This window comes from Podarcis vaucheri (genome assembly GCF_965113315.1).
Source record: "Podarcis vaucheri genome assembly, chromosome: 11".
Taxonomy (NCBI): Eukaryota; Metazoa; Chordata; class Lepidosauria; order Squamata; family Lacertidae; genus Podarcis; species Podarcis vaucheri.
Genome location: NC_138749.1, coordinates 14,954,516 through 14,973,900, shown reverse-complemented (window position 1 = coordinate 14,973,900; position 19,385 = coordinate 14,954,516). Strand labels below are relative to the sequence as shown.

At 47.5% G+C, this 19,385-nt stretch overlaps 1 protein-coding gene across 5 annotated transcripts in view; it reads right to left on the bottom strand.

Annotated features, from left to right (window-relative positions):
- WDR7 (WD repeat domain 7) overlaps positions 1 to 19,385 on the bottom strand; it is a 228,882-nt gene that overhangs the window by 36,039 nt on the left and 173,458 nt on the right. For all 5 annotated transcript variants that reach the window (XM_082241763.1, XM_082241764.1, XM_082241767.1 and 2 more), the window contains one exon: positions 15,065 to 15,164. In XM_082241763.1, the coding sequence (XP_082097889.1) occupies positions 15,065 to 15,164 (100 nt within the window). The remainder of the gene's footprint in view (positions 1 to 15,064; positions 15,165 to 19,385) is intronic.

Below are 19,385 nucleotides of genomic sequence, written 5' to 3'. Positions count from 1 at the left end.
CATGGCATTAATCACTAGATGCAATCTCCAAGTTTGCAATATAGAGCCATCATTGCTCGGGACCTGATTAAAAATGTGCTGAAAAGGGAGAAGAATTCATACAGAAACAACTGGTCTGCTTCTAAAAAATCCAAGCTAAAGTAACCTTTTGTCTCCCTTTGTTCAGACAACAGAAGTTTGTTTCTTCACACACCAGAAATAATTCATTGCATTTTGGAGGGATATGTATACAAAGTAAAGAACATGAAAACAACCTAACAAACCCAAGGCGATGTGAATAATTAAAACAACAACAACAACAACAACACACATGTACTGTTAGCTTACTGCCGGATATGATTTAGAGGGTTGTATATGAAAAATTGATAGAAGAATTGATGCATGCATAGTCCAAGAATGTATGGAGGACTGAGTGTTAACTGAAGCTATGACTAATAGGCAAAGCCCACCAGACTGTTTTCACTACATGCCATTAAATTATATCACTAAAATATGAAGCAAAAAGCATAATGATTTGGGGCATTGCCTGCCTTTTTACAGAATCATAAAAAACTAAAAGAAGTCCTATAGAGCAGGTACATCCCTCATGGAGGTGAGAGAAAGGATACACAGTATGTTTATTTTAATGCAGAAGAAATTTAATCAATTGCATCAACAGAATATCATGCTAAACAAAAGTATCTTGAGACATGCAATGGTATTTTATTAGTATAGGGCAGTATACAAATTTAATAAATAATAACGGTAACAATAAAATGTTCCGTTTGTAACAACAGCCTTGTGCTATTGTAAAGCTGCAATCTTGAGCACGTTTACCCAGGAGTTCACCCCAATAATAATAATAATAAAAAACCCCAGTGGGCTTTGCTTCTGAATTCATACACTGTGTGCCAGCAGAATTTTCTATGGAATATATAATGGATTTCCAGGCAGTTGATTATAGGTTTGTTTACTCTTGGATATGTAGTTCAAAATTAAACTAAACTAAACTCAGGTTAAGAGGGATGCGGGTGGCGCAGTGGGTTAAACCACAGAGCCTAGGGTTTGCCGATCAGAAGGTCGGCAGTTCGAATCCCCGCGACGGGGTGAGCTCCCGTTGCTCGGTCCCTGCTCCTGCCAACCTAGCAGTTCGAAAGCACGTCAAAGTACAAGTAGATAAATAGGTACTGCTCTGGTGGGAAGGTAAACAGCGTTTCTGTGTGCTGCTCTGGTTCGCCAGAAGCGGCTTAGGAATGCTGGCCACATGACCCGGAAGCTGTACGTCGGCTCCCTTGGCCAATAAAGCGAGATGAGCGCCGCATTTGACTTCCAAGGACTACCCTCCCTGCAGATAACGTTCCAATGTTTTAAAACAAGAAAGCCAGATTTTCAATCAAGTGCCTTCCCTTCCCTCATCCATGACTCACCCATCTGTAAATATCCCCAAGTGACCTACCCGTTCAGCACTCACAAAGCCCATCCATTCCCTGATGACAGGGCAAGCATTAAGGATAGGCATGGCTGGATACTTGCTCAGACCCACATTCCTGTAGCCTCATGGCCCTGCTATTACCCCCCTGCCTCCTTGCTGTCACTACCTTTTCCCTTGCCTACCATCTCAAAGTATTCTCATTTTCTAAAAGGGTACAGCCTAAATCAGCATTGGCTATTTCCACCTACATTTCTAATTACTGTATTTTTCTGTGTTTTCCCCTAATTTTTTTTTAGGGTTTTCCCCTAAAAAATAATGTCGAAAATTAGGGGGCGTCTTATACACAGGGCCATCTCTCCTCATTTTCTTAAACCTGAGTCCCCCAAAATAGGGGGTATCTTATAGACAGAAAAATACGGTATATTCTCCAATAATATCTGGGGGAATGGGTATACAATAACTGAGACTTCTTTGGGATAAGAGGAGAAATTGAAACAGTGTTCTTTCCTATGCAGACTTTTGGGACGCAATATGAATAATTGGCTTTACACTTTTGGTTGCAATGAAAGAAAGCAACACATTTGGAGACTGAAGAACGTGAGACATAGGGCTCCAAGAGGAATGGCGAGTTTTTAGGAGATGATAGTTCTGTTCAATGGGGCTTCATTAACAGTGAGGGGATGCCATTCCAGGACTGACTGCATATTTGAAGAGGCCCACAGCACAGGATTCTCTGTAGTTCAGCAAAATCTAGAGGGACACAGGTTCTCATCCCCTGCTGTAAATTAAGATTTTTAACACTGCAGTATCCAAACATTTGCACCATGATGCAAACCTTACTGAAAACACGGTGACTAGGTTTGGAATCAGTGTAATTTAGCCCACATACAAACCTTTCATGTGGGCTTGTTTCCTTGGCATGATTTCCCATGCAGAAATAGAACTGGCTTTACAGTCTGCATAGAGCTGAACATGAACATTTCAGCAGGCCTTCTCCAGCATCACTTGTAGAACACAAGAAGTTTATCTGCCAAGGACCTCTCTGCCATAAATAGTGATGGAAAGAACAAATGTTCTATAGGCTAGAACAGGTCTAATACACATGTTTTGTTACTTGTGTCTAATGCATATACAGTGGTGCCCCGCAAAACGAATGCCTCGCAAGACGGAAAACTCGTTAGATGAAAGAGTTTTCCGTTTTGGAGGTGCTTCGCAAAACGAATTTCCTATGGGCTTGCTTCGCAAGACGACAATGTCTTGCGAGTTCCTGCTGGTTTCCCCCCCCTTTTTCTAAGCCGCTAAGCCGCTTATCAGCTGATCCGATCAGCAGATAAGCCGCTAAAAGCTGCTAATAGCGCTAATCCGTCAATGGGCTTGCTTCGCAAGACGAAAAAACCGCTAGACGAAGAGAATCATAGAACGGATTCTTTTCGTCTTGCGAGGCACCACTGTATTCTGTTTCTATGTATTGCACTAGACTGACATCTACTGACACAACACGAGCATTACACAGTATTACAATTCCATTCATGGGCTACAAACCAGAGGAGGAAGCACGGTTATAAACTGGATCCCCATTTGCTGCTTCCAAACCCAGCGTAGCTGCACAAATTGACTGTATAGCTTCACCTTAAGGCATGTGTGTACAGCAAGCCGGCAACTTACGCCCATTTAATTTGAGCGCATTCAGTTTAACATGTGTGGCAAAATTAATTAATTAGTTAAAAGGGGGTGGGGAAAATGACTTTGGCAATCCCACCTGCCATTGAACCCAATGTGTTTTGACTCTGTGCAGGTTTGGCTTTAGGCACGATCCCTGGAATGCAATCTCTGCATAAGTTGCAGGCTTACTGTATGCACTGCAGACAAGTTGTTCTCCCTTGCACTCTGGCGTCAGGGTAAGGCGAGAAGTTTAAAATCTTGAAATCTAGTATCAGCGTAGGGACTAAGGCACTTCGCTTGCAACAAAGATGTGTCATATTTATAGGAGGAAGTGTTGGGTTCTTTGGGGACCTGTGAATTACACATTTCATTTGGGGCAGTTGCCAGCTCTGCCACTGACATCTGCACTACATTAGGTGCAAACAGACACCCAATGTGGCCACTGGGAGCCACAACATTTCAAAAGCGACTACAAGAACAGGAGCAGGAGAACCACATGCTTCCTGAGAGCAAGAGCTAACAAGTTCTCCAACGGGCTCCTATAATTGCCAACTTACTAAATAATTAACAACAAACTTATTGAAATCATTTGTCAAATGGAAGCAGCTAGAACTCCCTTCTTCAAACTGAACTTTATTTACAGGAAGGGATGCGTCCCATATTCCAGTGTGGATAAGCAGTTAAGTTTACAGTGACACTAACGTTTCCAGCAGGGACCTAGCTTACAACAGATGCTGCAAATACCATTTCCCAGAAAAGGAAGATTATGATACATGTTTGTCACATCTCTTTGTGTTATTGTTTTTAATAATAATAATAATAATAAAATGCCCTATTGGACCATGAAGAGGCTCATCCAGCCCTGCATTCTGTTTCCAACAGACACCAGTTGGATCATGCCAGGAACTCACAAGCTGGGCATGAAGACAAGAGCTCTCCAGATTGGTCTCCAAACAGTAGATCAGGGCTGGGGGAACCTGTGACCAACTACAGGCCAACCAGTGATCACTGACCATGCTGGCTGGGGTGGATGGATATCAGAATCCAGCAACATCTGGAGGACCAAAGGATCCCCATTGCTGCAGTAGATCGTCAGTGGTGTCCTGCCTCTGAATATAAGTAAGACAGTAAGAGCTGTTCGACAGTGGAATTTGCTGCCGAGGAGTGTGGTGGAGTCTCCTTTTTTGGAGGTCTTCAAGCAGAGGCTTGACAACCATATGTCAGGAGTGCTCTGATGGTGTTTCCTGCTTGGCAGGGGGTTGGACTCGATGGCCCTTGTGGTCTCTTCCAACTCTATGATTCTATGATTCTATAAGTGGGTTGCATTTAACTATCATAGCTATTAGTCACTTTGAGAAAATGTTGAGTGAACCAGGTAGATAAACCCAATAGGTAAATTTACAACAACAACAAGAAAATAGAACCTGCTAGACCTATCCTCCATGAATTTGCCTAATGTGTTGTTAAAGGCACCATGAAGTCATTTGGCTGTAGGGAATTCCTAAGTTTGGGGATTTCTGGTAGTTACGCTTGCCATACGTCAGGAAAATTCTTGACATGTCATGATTTTTGGGTGTAAAAATGGCATGGGGGGGTTTCTCAAATCAGCAAAATGTCAGGGAAAACCTGGATGTATGGCAACGTGATGGAAAAAAAGGCGAGGAAACGTGGCAACCCTAGTGGTAGTTAGCCATTATTTCTGGCCACCACTCTCACACATTCATCTAAGCCTTCTTGCAAGAGCAGAGGACTTAGGGGAGTCAAGAAGTCAACCCCTCACTTTGTGAGCTAATTTATTGCTGCTTCTGAGAGTCTCCAAAGCCTGGAGACAAGTGAAAGACCCACCCAAGTGCCTGGGGTGCCAGAGAAATCAGGGAAAGATAGGGGTCTTTCTCCCCCATCCAGCACAAAATAAGACATGTTGCTTCCATGTTTTCTGTGAAGTACAGAAAGTCTGGACAGAGAAATATCATTCTGTTCCAAGCGGCAAGATCACGAGGAGCCTCACTTGACACTTTCATTCTATCTAGTAGGATCTGCTAGTGCTGCACACAACCCTCCTGTTTGCCACACACTCAAAAGCAAATCTAGCGCACCCTAAATCCCTTACATAGCAACCAGAAGTTTTCCTGGTCAATGGCGAAAGGAGAACGTTAGATATGCATTTTTGAAAAATGGAAAAGAAAACTACCATTTATTCTGTTGTATAATTTGTTGATAGTTTTGTTGTCTGCCTATGCACATGAGGACCTGTGACTTAGATCCATGTTTTTGTAGTGCTGTCAATCACCGGATGATTTTTACACTGCAAGCTATCAACGAAAGCTTTAAAAGTTTTTGGTTGGACCCTGTGTAAAAACAAACTAATTCAAGAGGACCCATTTCAGTTGTACTGAACCTCCCCCCCCCGAAAATGTTGGGGGGGACGGGACGGAGTAGGACTTGGGGTGGGGGAGTGATCAGATGGAGTGGTTCCCATGGCATTCCCTCCAAGGCCATTTGTGCCTACACAACCCCAGACCATAATAATAGTGTGAATCAGTCTGTCCTTGAGTGTACTTCCAACGAGAACATCTTTTCCTCACTCAAACATCCTTTCCCTGTGAATATAACCAAACTGGCTGATGGAGCTGTTCATGCGAATTACCTAAAAAGGCTTGGATTTAGTTGTAGTCATTTAAAAGATGGTGCCATGTCAAACAACAACAAAAAACCCAAAACACTTCTGGCTAAAAGGTACAAATATAAGCCAGTTATTTGCCTTTTTCAAGCTGCCCGTTGCCGAAACACAGAATGCATCCTAAAAGGTTGCTGGGAGGAAAGGGGGGAAAAGTCAGGGAGATAAGATACTCCAGCATGTCTACTGAACCAAGGGCAAACCAAGCCAGAGGGAAGATTTTCATTGCAGATTCAGCCATTCATACAGAGATGTAGCTGTAAGCACTTGCCCAGCCTGTCCATCAACACCTCTGACCTTTGTTAGCTACTTTAGACTCACAGACACATTTTTAAAAGCACATTTTAGAATCCATAATGTGGAGCCATGCTTTCTAGAACTACTGGTGGAAATAAAACTCACTGTATTTACCCTGCAGACATGTTAGCAAACTAACTGTGGGAGAGAGGGAGGGACACAGGATGAACTCTTCTTTGTGCTATTGTTTGAAATAAAGGGGGAAGGCACAGAGAGTAAAACAAATGAGAATAGAAACACCATTTGTTAGCCAGTCTTAAACCATGGTTTGTTGTTGGCTTACAGGTTGTGGCTTGTTTGGGAGTAACAAACCATGTTCCTAAGCTCTACCCATCTTGGTTTGTTTACTTGTCAGCACAAGGTGAGGACTGAACTGGAAGCAATTGTGTTGTATGTATGTACCAGCTTGCTTTATAAAGTGAAGCTTTTTGGCTCACTGTTATGTGAGAACATGACCATGTGTGAGGGTTCCTCTGACTGAGGACTGAGGTCATTCATGCTTGAAAAGCCTTAGTTCAAGATGGATCAATCACGTGTATCTCCTGATAAGAGAATAAAATCCCTTCTTTTGCCTGACAAAAGAGGAGCTGAGACGCCAAAAGACGACCAGCTATTTGTGTTTCCTCTGATATTCATTGTCAGATGTCAGTACCGGCCATATTGGAATGTTAAATTGCACTTCTATTTATTGCCAGTCCATGGGTTTTCTTTCCGTGAAGGACAGCATGGGAGTAAGATGCTCTTATGAGATGTGTGTTTTATAACACATAGGCAAATAATCTAGAGCAGCAGCTGAGAGTCTTCAGCCTGCAGGCAAATTTGGCCCAAGCGAAGCTCTTTCCCCCAAGCCACGTCCACCTGCCCTCAACTTGACATCATATATGATGTCAGGTGTGGGGCAGGTAAAGACGGAGCTCCCTGCTGAAAGTGGGGTTTGCAGGCAGCCCCTTTGCAAGTGCTGACAATCACTTGGCTGGTGGTGCTAACCAAGATCTGTCCTGTCAGGGTACTGCCATCGGAACAGGGTAGGGAAGCAGAGGGGCAGTTGGGTTACAGGGAACCTCCGAAAATCTTGCGAAGCAGTTCCCCTTCCTGTGGTGAGGAAAGCCACCCCTCCAGTGGGGAAGAGGGGAAAGGACCAGAGGATGCTGCTGGGAGCCTCAGCACCGCTCCTGGTCAAGCCTGTCAGGAGGGAAGCACACCTCTTCCGTCGCCCACCCTGTGCAGAGGTGTAAAACGCAAAGAAGGAAGGAAAAGGCTGGGGGTGACTAAGCTATTGTGTTGGGGGAAGACCCGGAAACGACCACTCCTGGATTCTGCTAGCGACTGAGGCAGACATGAACTTGTGGCTCTGCAGCGTAAATAGTTTTGCACCAAAATAAAACCTGTAAAAGACAGGTCGGAGTCCTGACTGGTTACTCACGAGCAACCACCATTGCCATCTGACATGTCCCTTTGCCTGCGTGGCTTGAAATAAAGGGGGAAATGCTTCCACTGACATCAGGGTGAGGTCGAGTGATTGGCAGGTGGGAGGCATTGCTGACCTGCCAAAATGATCTGTGGAGGTCACAGGACCTAAGCGCCACTGACTGGAAACAGTTCCCTGCACCTCCCCCCCTCCCCTGTAATTGGGATCTGAAGAAATCAGCACTAGAACTATGGCACTTTGGAAGAACAGAGGCTCATATTCTAAAATAAATAGGGTATTTTAAAAAAAACTAAGAAAAAAACAACTGAAGATTTAGCCGGTAATTTTTTCATGCAGCTGAGATCAAGTTGGAATAGACTGCCTCTTCCCTAAGTAACTGGGATATATAGAGAGGGAGGGTGTGAAGAGCTGCCACCCAGTCCCAGCTCACATAGGACCAAGTCCGCCAGCGTTCACTTTATAAGAGTCTTTATTAAGTTACAGGTTTCATTTCCGAACTGCAGCGTGCAGCTCTACACCTTCTGCCCTAGGTCGGCGAAGACCCGTCTGAGTCCCCGCCTCTTGCACACCAGCTTAATACCCTAGCCTTGCTCCACCTCCTTCGCCTCTCCCTACGTCTCTGGGTCCTTCTGCCCCCCTGGGCCTCCTCCCTTCTACTCTCCTCTGACGCTGACCCCCCTGATCCTTCTGCCTCCTTGCGGCGGGCTTTAGGACCTGGCTCACTCTCCGGGCTGCTTACTGCTCCAGCTTCCGCTGCATTTGAACTTGGCGCGCGCGCCCAACTCTCTACTTTCCTCTTAACCGTTGCCTCGCTCTCTGAGGAGGGCGTGACCACCCCTGACTCGTGCCCTCCCTCCTGCTGACAGCCTCCGGAACCCGATGCCTGGCTACCTTCCTCCCTGCTGCTCTCAGTCTTGAGCGTGGGTCCCGACTTCCAGCTGCTACTCTCTGAATCTCCTCTGTTCCCTTCCTCCTGGGGTGTCCCCCCGGATCCCCCCCTTGCTCTGCTCACTGGGGCTCCCTTTTGGGAGTCCTCTGACTCACTGCTTAGGCTTGGAGATCTCGGGTCGTCATCATCACTCATTTTCCCTTCGGATTCCTCCCCCTCGCTCTCTGCTTCCTCCCTTCTCTGCGTCTCTGCTCCTGAACCCCTGACATCCATCCCCCCCTCGAAGCCCCCCCTTCCCCCCTCCCCGCTTTCAGGTGTGGGTGCTGGGTGCTCCATCATCACGGGAGGGAATGCCGGATACAGTTCGCTCCCCGTGGTTGGCCGCCAACTGAAGACCTCCGAGTCTTCCTCCTCGCGGTCGCCGACGTTGACCTGTTCCGCTTCCATCTCTGTACCGCCGTGCTCGAACCCAAGGTCCTCCCCGAACACGTCCATGTCAGTCTCTGCGTCGGTCGCTCGACCTGGCATCTCCAGCCACTTCCGGCGCCATTGCTCCTCCGGTCGATCGTCCCACCAATACGAGGTGTCTGACGCCGAACCCGCCGGCGATCCTTCTGGGGAACGGGTGCTCAGTGCGGGTTCCCCGTCCGAGTCGAATCCATGGAACGTGCTGGAAGAAAGTGTGGGCGTGAACAGCCAGTCGTCGAAGAAGCTCGCTGGCATGGGTCTGTGTGGGAAAAGGGCATGAAACTCGTCCTTGAGCAGGGGTTCCTCCAAAGCGTAGTCTGGCACCCAGCTATTGGCGCTGGCCCGGGTGCCCTCTCTGGCTAGGAGGTATTCGACTCCCTCTTCCCCCCATCTGGAGTCCAAAATCTCCGTGACCTCGTTGATGGGGTCTTGCTGCGTCACCCCTCGCGTCTCCGTCCGCTCCCGGAACGGACTCGGTGCCGTCCCTGGCTCCTGGAATCTGTGAGGTGCCTTGTAGGGAGTGAGCACCGACCTGTGGAACACCGGATGCATTCTGGAACCCTCCGGCAACGCCAGTCGGAAGGCTACCGGGTTGATCTGTGCTTCGACTTGGTACGGACCAATTTGCTTGTGTCCCAACTTCTTCTTGGCTAGTGACCTGGTCGGCACTGCGTGGGCTGCCAACCAGACCCAGTCTCCTACGTGGATCTCTTCGCCAACCCGCCTGTGCTTGTCAGCTTGCACCTTGTAGGCGTGCTTAGCTAGCTCCAGCTGCCGTCTGAGTTGATCGTGTACCGCCTGCAACTCTGACGCGAACGCGTCCGCCGTCTGTGGTTCTCCGCCCCCCACTCTCTCCCGTCCCGGGAAGGTTCTGGGATTCCTCCCATTGTTGGCGAAGAACGGCGTCACCCCTGTGGACACGTGCTTCGTGTTGTTGTAAGCGAACTCGGCGAGCGGCAGGTAATCCACCCAGGTCGCAGGTTGTTGATTGGCATAGCATCTCAGGTACTGCTGCATGATGGCATTGACCCTCTCTGCTTGCCCGTTGGTCTGCGGGTGTCTTGCTGATGCCAGATCGACCTTGACATTTAGAAAACTCATCAGCTTCTGCCAGAAATTCGAGACGAACTGGCGCCCGCGGTCGGACAGGATAGACCGCGGCAGACCATGCACTTTGAACACGTGATCTATGAACAGTTTGGCGGTTTGTTCCGCCGTGGCCACCTTCGCACACGGAATGAAATGTGCCATCTTGGTGAACAAGTCCACCACCACTAGTACAGCTGTCTTGCCTCTCGAGCTGGGTAGATCCGTAACAAAGTCCAGGGCCACTCTCTCCCACGGTTCAAACGGCGTTTGCAGCGGTTCCAGCAGTCCCGCCGGTGGTTTGTGCACCGGTTTGGCCCTCTGGCAGGTGTCGCACCTCGCAACGTAGTCCGCGACTTCCCCTCTCAGTCTGGGCCACCAAAAGTCCCTTGCGACTAATTCCACCGTTTTTTCCGTGCCAAAGTGCCCGGCCGTGGGTGCGTCGTGCAGCTGCTGCAGTACCCTGGCGCGAAGTTCGTCTCCCGGCACGTAGATGGCCCCTTTACGTAAGAGCAAGCCGTCTCGTATCTGGAACTCGTCGCCCTTCGCCGTGCCCTTGTGCACCTCTGCCATCTTCGCCTGCGCGAAGGAGTCGTCCTGCAACGCCCGCCGCACCGCATCCAGGTCTACAGTGGCTGAAGCGCACGCCCACGCTGTTGGCGCGAAGATGTGCATGGCTGCCGCTGGCGTCGCCTCTTCGAGGTATTGCGGTTTGCGGGACAGTGCATCCGCCATGACGTTGGTGTCGCCTGGGACGTACTCTATTCGGAAATTGAAGTCAGCAAAGAACTCCGCCCAACGTATCTGCCTCTGGTTCAGGAACTGAGCCGTGCGCCAGTGCTCCAGATTCTTGTGATCCGTGCAGACCTGCACCGTGTGCTTGGCGCCGATCAGGAAGTGCCTCCACGCCTTGAAAGCTGCATGAATGGCCAGCAACTCCCTGTCCCAGATGGTGTAGTTCTGCTCCGACTTGCTGAGCTTTCTGGAGTAGAACGCTCCCGGCCTCCAGACCCCCTGTGGGTCCCTTTGCAGCAGGACAGCTCCCACTGCTCTATCGGACGCGTCTGTCTCTACCCGCATCGGTCTGCTGGGGTCGATATGCAGCAGTTGCTCTTCCGACGCGAAGAGACGCTTGAGTGCCTGAAAGGACTGCTCCGCCTGCTCCGTCCAGATGAATTTCTTTTTCTTGGAGCTTAGCGTGTCCGTAATGGCCGCCGTCTGCATCGCGAACCCCTTGATAAACTTGCGATAGAAGTTGGCGAAGCCGACAAACCGCTGGACCTCCTTCCGATTGCGCGGGCTCTTCCAATCCAACACCGCACGAACCTTGGCGCTGTCCATGGCTAGCCCCTTGTCCGACAACTTGTAACCCAAGAAATCCACCTCCGTCGTGTCGAACTGGCACTTCTCCAGTTTGGCGTACAGTCTATGCTGCTGCAGCCTCTTCAGCACCTCCCGAACATCTTGGTCATGGGCTTGCTGCGAGTCGGAGAATATCAGGATGTCATCCAGAAAGCAGACGCACTTCTTGTAAAGGAGTCCCGCCAACACATGATGCATGAAAGCTTGGAAACAGTGAGAACCGTTTTGCAATCCAAACGGCATCACTCTGTATTCGTAGGTGCCCAGAGGCGTGAACATGGCTGTCTTCCACTCATCGCCCTCCCTCATGCGGATGAGATTGTACGCACCTCGCAGGTCCAACTTGGTGAACACGCGTCCCTTGCGCACCGTCGCTAGTAGGTCGTCAATCCTGGGCATGGGGAAATCAGAAGGCTTGGTCATCTTGTTTAAGAGGCGAAAATCCACCACCAGTCTTTTTTGGGGCGTGTCCTTCTTCTTCACGAAGAAAACAGGACTGCCCCCTACTGCCCTGGACTCCCGGATGAAACCGCGCTGCAAATTGTGATCTATGAACTGTTTGAGTTCCTGTAATTCGTCCTCAGACATGGAATACAGCTTCCCTTTCGGCAGCGTCGCCCCTGGTAGGAGGTCAATCTTGCAGTCATATTGCCTGTGCGGTGGTAGCTTGTCAGCCTCTTTCTCGCAGAAGACCTCCAGAAAGTCTGCGTATTTGTGGGGGACTGCTTGCAACGTTCCCAACTGCAGTTGTGATTCCTCCTCCTCTCCCTCCTGTCTGGGCAGGATGCAGTGTTCTGCGCAATAAGAGGAGCCGAAGATCAGCTGTCTCTGGTACCAAGCCAGTGTCGGACTGTGCCTGTCCAGCCAACTCATGCCCAACACAATGGGCGTGTCCGACAGTTGGGTGACATTAAAACTGATGACTTCCCTGTGGTTGCCAAGGCGCATCACCATCGGTGGCGTTTGCTTCACCACCTGCCCCCCTAGCAACTCTCTGCCATCCACTGTGACGACTTGCAGGGGCAGAGTGGCAGGCAGTAGCTGTATAGCGTGCTGCTCCACAAAATCCTGCGCTATAAAGTCTGCGTTGCTTCCAGAATCCACAGAAAGCGGCACTTCGATAGTGACGCCATCGGGTAGCTGGAGAGATGCTGTGAGCTGCACTACTGGTTTGGGTGGGAGGGGGTCCGTGGGTTGCAAGATCGCTGGGGACTGCTTCACTGATGCGTCTGGCTGGGCCCCAGTGCCTCTGTCTCCAGCCAGACATCGTCGTTTCCCTGCTGTGGTTCTCCTTGCTGCGTTGCTGCAGTCACCATTGCTGAGGCTGCAGTGTGCTTGTGGAGCCTCCGGGGACACTCTTTCGCCAAATGGCCTGGATCCTCGCAGATGTAACACTTCCTGTTCTCTCTAGGAGGCTTCGCTTTCACTGCTGTCGGTGCTTGGGCTCTGGCTGCTGACTGAGCCCTTGCACCTCCAACCTCCATCGGTTCCCCTCCCCCTCCAGGCGGAGGTGTGGATTGCGCACGCGCTGCTTCTCTTGGAACGAAAGAGAAACTTCTCGCTGCTTCGCGCCCTCCACGTCCTTCATCTCTGCACCATGGACGTTCTTCCAGCCTCACCCCCACAGTCAGCGCCCTTTGGACCACCTCCTGCGTGCTTCGGGGCCTCTCCCCCCTTGCAATTTCATCCTTGACCGCAGAGCTTAGACCCTCCCAGAACAGGTCTCTGACAGGGGGCGAATCCCGGTCCCACTCTAAGGCACTGACCAGCGCAAAAAAGCGGGCGTGGTACTGCCGGACGCTTGCCCTCCCTTGTTTTAGTCCATGAATCTCCCGTCGGGCAAGATCCACATCAATAGTAGACAAAAAACACGCATCCATCGCTTTGATAAAGGCATCTGCATTCTGAAGCGCCGGATCTTTATCCCTCCACAAATTGCGTAGCCACGCTTTAGCATCCCCATGCAAATGGGATAGTATGAACCCCACTTTCTCTTCCTCATCTCTAAAGTCTTTTGCCAGCAGTTGCAGTGCGCACATTACGTCTGCTCGAAAATTGGGGTACTGTTGTAAATTCCCATCGAAGTGAGCCACAAGCCCTCCTGCTCTCCGTGCCAACCCAACCCCCTCCGGTCTGGGTCCTGGCTGCCCGTGTTTAACCCATGCTTCAAACCTGGCGTGGAGATCTCTGTAGGCGGCTGCCGCATCCTCCTCCCTCTTCTTGGATGCCAGTACCTCCGCGTTCAATTGGGTAACTGCCTGTTGCAGCGCTGCAACTGTCTCTGCTTCCGTCATCTCTGCTAACCGTCGTGAGCTTGCTCCCAAACACCGATCCCCTCCTCCAGCTGCCTCTCTCTCCGCTGCGAGATATCAGGTGTCCGAAGCTTTTGAGAGACGGGTCTTACTGTCAGAGCTGCCACCCAGTCCCAGCTCACATAGGACCAAGTCCGCCAGCGTTCACTTTATAAGAGTCTTTATTAAGTTACAGGTTTCATTTCCGAACTGCAGCGTGCAGCTCTACACCTTCTGCCCTAGGTCGGCGAAGACCCGTCTGAGTCCCCGCCTCTTGCACACCAGCTTAATACCCTAGCCTTGCTCCACCTCCTTCGCCTCTCCCTACGTCTCTGGGTCCTTCTGCCCCCCTGGGCCTCCTCCCTTCTACTCTCCTCTGACGCTGACCCCCCTGATCCTTCTGCCTCCTTGCGGCGGGCTTTAGGACCTGGCTCACTCTCCGGGCTGCTTACTGCTCCAGCTTCCGCTGCATTTGAACTTGGCGCGCGCGCCCAACTCTCTACTTTCCTCTTAACCGTTGCCTCGCTCTCTGAGGAGGGCGTGACCACCCCTGACTCGTGCCCTCCCTCCTGCTGACAGCCTCCGGAACCCGATGCCTGGCTACCTTCCTCCCTGCTGCTCTCAGTCTTGAGCGTGGGTCCCGACTTCCAGCTGCTACTCTCTGAATCTCCTCTGTTCCCTTCCTCCTGGGGTGTCCCCCCGGATCCCCCCCTTGCTCTGCTCACTGGGGCTCCCTTTTGGGAGTCCTCTGACTCACTGCTTAGGCTTGGAGATCTCGGGTCGTCATCATCACTCATTTTCCCTTCGGATTCCTCCCCCTCGCTCTCTGCTTCCTCCCTTCTCTGCGTCTCTGCTCCTGAACCCCTGACAGTAAGGTTTGTGTGTGTGTGTGTCTTGAGAACACAAGGAAAAATAAGTATCAGAGGATCCTGACTTATGGCTCCTAGCAATGTGCCTTGGTGTGTTTTGACCCAGCGGAATAAATTTACAGTTTGATCTTAAGTACATTTACAGTGTGATTAACTTAGTAGTAATTGTGCTTACGGTCGCAGGTTAATTTCAACTACATTCTGGTGATGATTACTTGTAATGTTTTTAATCTATCGTGCTTGCTTTAAAAACCCTTGATATATATCTGAGAAATATGGGCTTGTATATATTTAATGATCTGACTAAAACAGCTCTACTTCAAACAGAAGAATTAACAGGGTGGGAATGGTATCTGAAGCAAGCAAAACACTCAAGATACCCTTTGAGAAGTTACGGCTTTTTTCGGACAGCTATTATTAACCCATCTGTGCTGGCCATTCGGTTACAGCAAATGAAAACAGTAAGACTCTATAGACATTGAGTCCTTCATTAAACTATTGATCCCCCTTAGCATTATCCATAATGTTCCAGCGACTCAGCATGTCAACTGGTGCAGAGCTAGTCTCTTTCCTTTCAATAACTTCCACAGTTTACAGAGAGGAGATCACAATGATTTATTTACCTGACATTTTCCAGTCCGGATGTCGTAGAGGGCCACTGAACCATGGCGAGATCCAACTGCTATTCTGTGGCTCCGCTCATAATAGCTGACCATGTAGAACCTGAATTGAACATTAGAGCAAGGAACGAGTGAGATTTGATCAGACTGTGAGGGATGCAAAACTTCTTCTTTTTTTACTACACTCTGGTAATTAATAGCACTGCTAGTATCAACATTTTATTTCACAGCCTGGTCCTGCAAATCCACTTTAGCCAGGGATATGCAAACAGTTGTTCTAACGGCCGTGACGCCCTTGTCTTGCAGCTCTGCACCTTACCAGATGAACGCACCTATCCAGCTTCTTATGAAACAATTTAAACTGAATAAAGACTCTTGGCAGAACATAGAAACTGCTCTGAATAGACCTGATTGGAGCTCTCTGTCTTTTTTAAAGACTATAGCACGGGTGTCAAACACAAGGCCCGCGGGCCAAATCCGGCCCGCCAGACCTCGTCATGTGGCCCGTGTAGCCGCCGCCGGCCGCCAGCCTTCACCTTTTATTCTCGCTTTTTTTTTTTTTTGACACAAGAAAGCCGCCTCTTTAGCACATGTGCGGCAGCCTACAAGCCAGAGAACGCCTGCCCTCTAGCGGCGCCGGCCGTTCTACACGGGAAACCTCCACTTTACATGTCCTTTACATAGTCCTACAGATACAACCGGCCCTTTGAGGGTGACCAAACTGCTGACGCGGCCCCCGATGAATTTGAGTTTGACACCCCTGGACTATAGGATATTTATTCAATCTGTCCAGATAAGATTTTTCTTGAAACACATATAGTATTTAATTTTTGGAAATTTATTTCTTCATCCCACACTTCTCCTAATAATCCCATTTTATTTTATTACTTATTTTAATATTTCACATATAGACACACATAGAGTATGCAAAAAAAAAGAAAAAAACCCCACATACATAGATAAGAAAAGGAAAAAAGAAAACAGTACCCGCAAAACAAACATTTTCAATTACACTTCTATGTAACTAGTACAAGCTGTCTTTTTACATCTAACTGGCTTGACTCCTTGATTCATAACATGACTTCCTGCTACCCTTGAACATACTTAGTAGTTCCTTATTCTAAATATTTGTAATCAGCTGTTAAATCTGTGGAGAAACATTCTGGTTGTCAGTGGGGTTTTAATCTACGCTAAGCCAAGTGATGGTCTGGGAACCTCCTTTTTTCATATAATTTATAAAAACACCCCATTCTTACTTTCTTATAAATAAAAAATTATTATTATTATTATTATTATTATTATTATTATTATTATTATTATTTTGTGTCCAAAATCCTGTGCCCATTTTACCATTACATCTTTGACCTCTTCATCTTTTAGGTGGCTATTCAATAATAATTTATACATTTTAGACAGATTTTTTCATTATTGAGAAGAGTTCTTTATCTAGTTCAGAAAGTATCTTGTAAAACCCATTTCCCCTTTTATCTGGTTTGAAAATTCTGTTGAGTTGTTGATATTGCAGCCAACATGTTTACGCCGATATGTTTTATTGTGTCACAGTCCTTTAGTCTTAGTTGGTTATCTCGTTCTTCTAATAAATTTTTATATGTCAGCCAATTGGTACTCATGTTTTTCCTTTTAACTGCCATTGCCTCCATTGGTGATATCCACCACGGGTGGTTTTTTTTGTCTCTAATCATTTTTTATTTCTCTCCCACACCTTGAATATTGCCTTTCTAACAATATGGTTTTTGAAACCCTTATGTATTTTCACTTTTTCATAACCCAGATAACCATGCCAACCTACTATGTTATCCCATCCTTCTATATCTAATAGGTTAGCATTCTTTAAAAGAATCCAGTCTTTTAACCATACTAAACATGCAGCTTCAACGTATAACCTAAAGTCTGGCAATGCAAATCCACCCCTTTCTTTTAAATCTGTTAATAATTTGAATTTGATCCTGGGTTTCTTGCCTTGCCATATGTACCTCGCCAGGAACCTATGTCATTCTTTAAAGCAACTAATTCCATTTATAATTGGGATGGTTTGAAAAAATAATAATTGGGGGAGGACTACCATTTTAATTGTCGATATTCTCCCATTTTAACAATCCCATTTTATCCTACCAACAACCCTGTAAGGTGCATGCGGTTGAAAGTGCAATATAATAAAATAATAATAATAATAATAATAATAATAATAATAATAATACATTAATTCATCTAAGATCGCCTAGCAAGTTTGGGGGCTGGGCAGGTATTTGAACCCAGGTCTCCCTGGTCAAACTCTGCAAGCTGTACTGCAATGGCAACCATTAGGAGCAGTGCTATTTTTCTAGAAAAAGAACTAACCTTGAACACCTCCCTCGTTCTCTTAGAATGGCAATGACGCCTACTTGAGAGGTGCTGGAACTGAGTTCCTGTGAGTTCTGGCTAACAAAACCCCTGTGTGTTTTTGTTTTTCTGTGATACACTCCTTTTGCAAGGGTAAGCCCATTCAAATGTGGATATATGCACAACTCTGGCTACAATCGAGGAATAACAAGCATATGCAGCACCGAAGACCCAAGCAAGCGAAAAAAAACATTATTCGTGTCAGCACACAGTTCCATATTTCTGGCTTCACTGTGAGAGGAAATGGGAACTAGGATACAGCATCCATATCCATATCCATATAGATACAATATTTTTTGCCTCCCTCATTCTTTTCACATGCAACTGATAACAGTTGGATTACTGCTGATGGTTTAACTAGGTGGTGATCTGGTGATCAAATGCTGATCATTGGTTTATTGATTGCCTGCTACAGTTTTCTGCACTGAAGGCCTGATTTGCCACTATATGAAGGGATTTCCCCTCCTGCCACCACCGCACAGAAGCAGGTGGGTGATTTCTGTCTGTTCCTGCATGGCTCTGTGTAGGCGATGCTAACATTAACTGCACTTGCTTACATTGGCATTCCAAAATCTCTTCTCTTGGAAGAGGGATAGATAGATATAGAAGAGTACAGTGGTACCTCGGGTTAAGTACTTAATTTGTTCCAGAGGTCCGTTCTTAACCTGAAACTGTTCTTAACCTGAAGCACCACTTTAGCTAATGGGGCCTCCCGCTGCTGCCACACCGCCAGAGCACGATTTCTGTTCTCATCCTGAAGCAAAGTTCTTAAGCTGAAGCACTATTTCTGGGTTAGCGGAGTCTGTAACCTGAAGCGTATGTAACCTGAAGAGTATGTAACCCGAGGTACCACTGTATTGCAAACAGCCCCAACCAACCTTCTTTCCAGGAAAGATGGTACGAGGGAGAAACAAATTCCTGATGAAAACAGGAAGATGATGAGGAAAGAATAGATTATAATGCAAATACTGGCATCTTTTATTTTTTCAGCTGCAGTGGGGGGCAAAACACAATGCAGTACTGAAAAGGCGATTCTGAAGAGCAAGGAGGTTTTAGTCTAAGGAATTCTGATGCCTGAGGCACTGAAGTTTGTCCATAATTATTTAATACGGCTGAACAAAACACAGGCAAAAAAATTGAAAAGGATTCTAAGATGTTGCTTTGCTGCAGTTTGTTTTTTTGTACAACAATAGATTAGGGAGAAAGCAACAGGTGGCTCTGTGCTTTCTTGATTGGGATTGAGTAGAATTTGGGGAGCATAATTTCATACACAGTTTGCACCAGCAAAGGCTTCTGTGCACAGGAATGCAGTTTTGCTCTAATGCAGCCTTGCACAATTTGTGACACTACCAAGCTAAACGCAACAAAGAGTAACCTATAAGGGAATATAAAGCTGGGGGCAATTTTGTAGGGCTGTGTTAACAGTTAACCTTGCATTCTGGACATTTGCAATTTCTCTCGCAAAAAGGCAGAGGGTTGTTAATGATGACACGACAAAGTGACACCCAAGAACCACTGAGGTTCTTGATTTCTGATCCTTCTTGATGGCAATGGTCCAGCACACAGAGATCTACTCGGGATATATCAGCACTATAAGTTTCTACCAGTTTCATACTCGTTTAATTTGAGGAGAGTGTCTTTTAATGGTGCTAGTTTTTTAATCTGTTGTTTTATCTTTCTGTGTGTATCTGTAGGTCTTAAGATTTTATAATTCTCTATTTTGTTCTGAGCCAGGCTTCCTTAACCTTGGCCCTCCAGATGTTTTGAGACTACAATTCCCATCATCCCTGACCACTGGTCCTGCTAGCTAGGGATCATGGGAGTTGTAGGCCAAAAACATCTGGAGGGCCGAGGTTGAGGAAGCCTGTTCTAAACCATCCTGGGAATATTTATACTGAAGGGTGGAATATCAATTCATGCAATT